Here is a 6,012-nt window from a genome sequence, read left to right as displayed (position 1 = left end):
CTCCATTTTTTTTATCTCGGTGGTGAATGGTAGGGGTGTGCACGGTCCAGTCCGGTCTAAAACCAGCCTCCAAATCAGACCAGACCGTTAAAGAAAGGGTAATCTAGCAACGTAGCCAATTTCAAACATAGTTTTAAGGATGTAGCCAACGTTTGGTAAATTTTACAATCTAGCCATTTACAGAAATAAACGGTTAGAAAATATCAAAAATACCCTTATATATGTAACATAAATCATAGAAACCAAATACTAGCCAACGTTTCAGCCAGCCGAAGTTTATCGTGCGTAAAATAAAAGGAAATTAACAGAAATTAATCCATTGTTAATGTAATAAGAAAGGAAAGAAATATTAATTGATTGTAGAAGTCAACTAAATAAATGCGTATTGCAAATTTGATCGGCTTGTGAATAACACCGTATTAATGCGTATTAAAGGAAAGGAAAGAAATATCAAATGATAACACCGTGTATTAACTTCGAAAATTTTGGTTGATCAAAAGTGGACTACAAGTTTTGTAAGCAAATTCTAGTAGAGGATTTTATAGTAATTAACATATTACATAATTAAGACACGTCATCATTTTTGGCTTGAGTGAAAATTTGGACGAAACGTTGGCTATATTACAATTTCAACGTTTCAGATGGCTTAGTTCGACTAATTTTTCTTAAAGAAATTTGGTAACAAAAGCAAAATAAAGCACATCTGCCAGCCGATTTATCGTCGAATTTTTGCAATTTTTATAATCCTTATTGTTACTTGAAATTTTACTTGATATATTCCAATAAATAATTTTGTTTACTAGAAAATAATTTTAAGAAGCTGAAATCATGATCCAGGTCACTCAAATGCTGGTTAAAAAACAAAACTTCTTGAAACGTCAAAGTTTGTATGTCTCTCATCTAATCCCATCCTAGATAAGCTCGTAATTTTTTTTTTTTTTTGTCTTGTAGTTAGAGCATTTCAGACTCGGCTACATTTAGAGGATTAGGTTGCAATGGTTTCCAATGCTACATCAACATCAATACGTATTCGTATGCTACATTATTATCAACAATTAGCTAGAGCAGAATTAGCTAGAGCAGTTGGTGCTATAACCATTGCAAAAGACTGGAAGATCGGCCACATTAAAATTACCTTTAGGGGAGGGCTTCGTCCATTAAAATAAATTAAACATCAAAAGAATTCAATAGTGGGGATGGTAACTCGCTTCTAATTTCAATCCTATAGAAGGCAAGCGCTTTGTTTCTGATTTAAGGTACAATTTTCACTAATTAATTGATAGTTTGACACGTGCTATTGCAAAAAAAAAAAAAAAAAAAAAAATCTTCAAACAAAATTATACGAGGGCGAAAGGGCAAAAGACAAAAACCTTGCAGTACTTTTCTTTGCACTTCAAAAGCCACAATCACAACAGCAAAAAAAAAAAAAGAAAAGAAGCATTTCCTCTACCATTCAACATCTAGAGCCAAACTAACCTCTTACTGATATAATACACAAGACTGTAACTAGATGTATTATTCGTCCAAAAATCACAGAACATGATACTAGATTCTTACGTATAATGACAATGGACATACATATGTATATATTTGAAAGCTTAGGCGTGATGAAAAGTGCAGGCTGTAAAAAAATATAGCTTTAGCTCATAGAGCCTACCTAGCGACGATGAGATCGTCGGGGAAGCTGACTTCGTCGGTCTGTACGGGGACTAAGACGTCGTCGTCGGCGGTGAAGTGGTACCGCTCACCGATGGCCCTCAGAAGCTGGTACACCTCGAACATGGTCGGCCTCTCCTTGGGGTTCAGAAGGACGCAGCGAGAAGCGACTTTGATGAACTGAGTGAGCTCGTTGTCTCGGCCGGGGTCGTGGCCCTCGAGCAGAGCCGGGTCGAGGGCGTTGCGGAGGAGAGAGGCGGCGGAGAGGTCGGAGACCCACTCGACGAGGCTGCCCTTGAAGCCCTCGGCGGAGGCTCGGGCCACTCGGGTCGGGGTCTCCCCCGTGGCCAGCTCGAGGAGGACCACCCCGAAGCTGTACACGTCGCCCTTCGGCGTGGCCACGAGCTTCTGCGGGTACTCGGGTGCCACGTACCCCAAGTCCCCGAACTCGCCGTTCACGAACGTGCTGAGATGGGTGTCGATGGGGTTCATGAGCCTCGCGAGCCCGAAGTCGCAGAGCTTGGCGTCGAAGTTTTCGTCGAGGAGAACGCACTTTGAGCTGATGTTGCGGTGGATGATTCGAGGGTTGCAGTTGTGGTGGAGCCACGCGAGGCCTTTTGCGGCCCCGATCCCGACCCTCAGCCTCGTGGGCCAGTCCATCGGGGGAGTAGAGCCCGGGTCGTGGAGGCGGTCGTAGAGCGTGCCGTTCTCCATGTAGCGGTACACAACGAGGCGCTCCTTGCCGGCCACGCAGTAGCCGAGTAAAGGGACGAGGCTGGCGTGCCTGAGTGTGCCGAGCGTGCCCATCTCCGCCGCGAATTCCTTCTCGAGGTGCCGAGAGTCTTGAAGCCTTTTCACGATCAGGTTCTGCCCGTCCACAAGGGTCGCCTTGTACATCGTCCCCGTTCTGCTCCCTCCGATCGCGTTGTCCTTGTGGAAGCTGTTCGTCGCCTTCATCAGATCGCTGAACCTCATTTTCATTTTCGACAGAGACTTCTCGAACGTCAACAACTGTAAAACACGGGAACAAAACTGTATCAGTACTTCAATCATGGAACAAAAGACAAGACCAGTGGTTTGTTTGTTGTTCTTATCAGTTACCCTATGTTTGGAAGAACCCAGAAAATCTTAAAAGAAAAAGAAAAAAAATATTCCGAGCAAAGCAAGTTTAATTTTTTTTTTTTTTTTTTTTTTTACATATAAAGGAGATGGAAACATAATGTCCAAAGAAATTTGCAATCAGTGGAAGATTATCAATTTCCTAGGTAAAAATGACCATGAAAACATCAACAAACTTTACCAATGGTTAGATTCATCGTCTCAAAACCAATTGACAATCAAATGAATAGCTCTAGCTCGTAAAACAATTGGTTAAGAAAGAAGCTTGCCTTGATTCCTTTAGTGCCCTTGATGCTCTTGGCCCACTTGTTCCCTTCCGGGTCATCGTCCTTCCTCTTCTTCATGAGAACCGTGGGCGTGAGATAGTAGAGGATGACCGCGATCACGACCGCGACCGCCACCACCGACCCGGCAGCGGCTCCGGCGATCACACCCGTCCGAGACTTCTCGGGCGGGCCCACGCAGGCCTTGAGGGGCTTTCCGCAGAGGCCCGGGTTGCCCGCGTAGTCGGCCGTGACCTGCGTCGCGTTGGAGAACACAGGGACCGGGCCCGAGAGCTGGTTCCCCGAGACGCTGAACGTGTTGATGCGGCTGAGCTGGCCCAGCTGGGGCGGGATCGTCCCCGTCAGCTCGTTGTCATCGAGCTTGAGCACGTTCAGGTAGGTGCAATTGGCCAGCCCGACCGGGATCTCCCCCGAGAAGTTGTTCGACGAGAGGTCGAGGTTGGTCACGAAGACGAGACGACGCGACACGTCAGCGGGGATGGGTCCCGAGAAGTTGTTGTTGGAGAGGTCGAGGCCCGTGAGGCTCGAGCAGTTCTCGAGCCCGCTCGGGAACGGGCCGCGGAGCCCGAAGCCCGATAGCCGGAGGTTCAGGACCTTGTTCTCGTCCGGATGCCAGCACTCCACGCCCGTCATCTTGCAGATCACGCCTTCCGTCCCGTTGGCCGAATCCCAGCCGTTCAAATACCCGTTCGGGTCTTGCACAGAGCGCTTTATTGTTTTGAGACAGTAAATGTCTGTGACCGTTGCGCTGATTAGGGTTAGACTCAGCAGCACTGTCACTGGAGCCACAATCCAAAACATCGTACCCATCTCTCTCTGTATCACACTCTTCTCAGAATTGCCCAATTTCAATTCCTAATCCAGTGTGCGAGGATAAAAAGGAGAGGGACACAATTCATTTCCAGTCAGAGAAAGAAAGAGGATAAAATTCTTGCTATAAAGATTTGAAATTTCCGAATTCAGTTCCAAGCATGAGAATTACGAGATTTGAGACATACCCAGATTATGAAATAAAAAAAAATGGTGTTATTGAAGCAGAAAGTGGAAAGAGGCGCAACGGAGATGCGTACAAGACCCTTCGAAGCGACGAGAGAGGTGTTTGATTGGAGAGGAAAGAGGAAACTTCAGCGAAGACTTGTTGTCCTGGGTCTTTGTTTCCAACAACGAACCCACAGTGCACAAAAGGTCAATGGGACAGAGAGAGACATGGAAAAAGGTGAAAAGAGAAGGGAGGAGAAAACTGAGAGCCTTGGAATTCAAGGCCAACTGTTACCGGTCAATTTTTTTACAAAACTTGGACTCTGGTGGGGCTCCAGATTTGATTGCTTTGCTTTTTGGGTGGGGTAAAAAATAAAATGTGAATAACCAAGTCGTTGGTCGTTGCTGATTTGGCGTAGTGGTCGTAGGCCCATCTCAGGAAAAAAAAATGAATGTTTTATTTATTGTAGCCTAGCCATGGTTGGTTAATAATTTTATATTCACACATGTTCACTCACGGACACGAATGGGCAATTCTTATTGTGCTTAGGAATGAAGAGAACCCGAAATGGGACGGTCCTAATAAAAATTACTTGTTACAAAGTCATTTTTCCAAGTGAAAAAATGGCACTTACTAAAAAAACGATCAACGTTCATGTCCATAGACGAAAACTACAAATCCGAATTTAAGTGTGATATGTCGTTTTTACTAAATTTTCTGCGTAATCGCAGAATGACTTTAAAAGCGATATGTCACTTTTAATATACATTTCTCGCGAATTGGACAAGGTCTTAAATGCGAAACTAGAAGCGACACGTGTCGTTGTAATCTTTAAAAGCGATTTTTTTTTGTCGATTCTAAATGACTTAGAAGCAACTTTTGTACCTTTAGAAGCGATTGTGTCATTTCTAAATGCACCATTTTCCTTTCGGCCGGAATCCAGACAATGCTATGCTTCCACTCAGAGTCGAGACGCCAAGTATTTTTTATTCCTATGATAAGTAACAAAGGTCTTGGCGCCAAAACCTCAAGACCCGTGCTATGACATCGTGCTCCCAACATCACGCCTCGTCTCATACTGCAGACTCCCCACGCGGCGCCGAAGACCCCAGTGGCAAGATACAGTGCACCTCCTGTCATCATGCATTCCCTTGCATGCCGCGCACTTCTCATGACAATGACTCCCCCACTCCGCGCACCTCACGTGATGAAGACCCTTTTACACACGCCGCAAACATCTCATGTCGTTGACCAACATGGCCGCAAACCCATTTTGTCTCCTCAATCCAATTGCTTCCAAGGTCCATCTCCCTCAATTCTCCAAGGCTCTCCTATAAATACCTAAATCCCTCACAAGTTTTGGGTAAGTTTTCTCAAATTAGATAAACTCTATCTATTTCTCACCTAATTTTTTCTCACTAATTAGACATACAGTTCTCTCTATACTCTTGAGACAAGACAACCACAACCTCACTTAGATCCCTGAACTAATGAGCATCGGAGCGTGTATCGGGGGAAATCTCTTCGTGCCTTATTACTTCATATTTCTTAATTTTTACATGTGATGAGGAACCAGAAACTACATCATGACTAGACAAATACGACAAGGCGCAAATTCTAAATATATGCGATTTTATGTGTTAATAAAAAATGATTTTAACTCAACGGGGGTAATCGGATTGATGGGTGAGAAATTACTATATCCGCTACCTTTAATTTAATTTTTTTGAATAAAAAATTAATCAAGTATCATGTGCGCCATTGATAAGATATTAAACATATTATTTAATCATAACAATCGACTAGAAAGACTATGAACTCAAATGTGATTCCAATTGCTTTGTATACCAACAAGGGCAAAGCTAATTACTGATTTTAATTGGGGTTAGCCTAGCCCCTCCTTTTGTTGAGGCTCACACATCTTACTCTGGGCAGGTGGTCAACATATACGGCAAGATGAGGCGATGCTAGTAG

The 6,012-nt window shown here is 44.1% G+C and overlaps 1 protein-coding gene across 2 annotated transcripts; it reads right to left on the bottom strand.

The window, feature by feature from the left end:
- Positions 1 to 1,353: 1,353 nt before the first annotated feature.
- On the bottom strand, positions 1,354 to 4,292 carry LOC149381147 (probably inactive leucine-rich repeat receptor-like protein kinase At5g48380). Of its 2 annotated transcripts, XM_089630686.1 has the most exons (3): positions 4,058 to 4,291; positions 3,045 to 3,914; positions 1,354 to 2,667 (listed from the first exon to the last, which is right to left on the bottom strand). In XM_089630686.1, exons 2-3 carry the CDS (start codon positions 3,867 to 3,869, stop codon positions 1,654 to 1,656), a joined length of 1,839 nt encoding a protein of 612 aa, XP_089486812.1. In that variant the 5' UTR covers positions 3,870 to 3,914; positions 4,058 to 4,291; the 3' UTR covers positions 1,354 to 1,653. The 2 variants fall into 2 exon arrangements, with proteins under 2 accessions (XP_089486812.1, XP_089486814.1); XM_089630688.1 differs by having other exon boundaries at positions 3,045 to 4,292.
- Between the last annotated feature and the right edge of the window lie 1,720 nt (positions 4,293 to 6,012).

Source organism: Urtica dioica, chromosome 11, assembly GCF_054948205.1.
Source record: "Urtica dioica subsp. dioica isolate 48M chromosome 11, U.dioica_male_clone48M_v1_H2, whole genome shotgun sequence".
NCBI classification, from domain to species: domain Eukaryota; kingdom Viridiplantae; phylum Streptophyta; class Magnoliopsida; order Rosales; family Urticaceae; genus Urtica; species Urtica dioica.
Note: the sequence above shows the minus strand (reverse complement) of the source record. Positions and strands in the feature narration are given on the sequence as shown.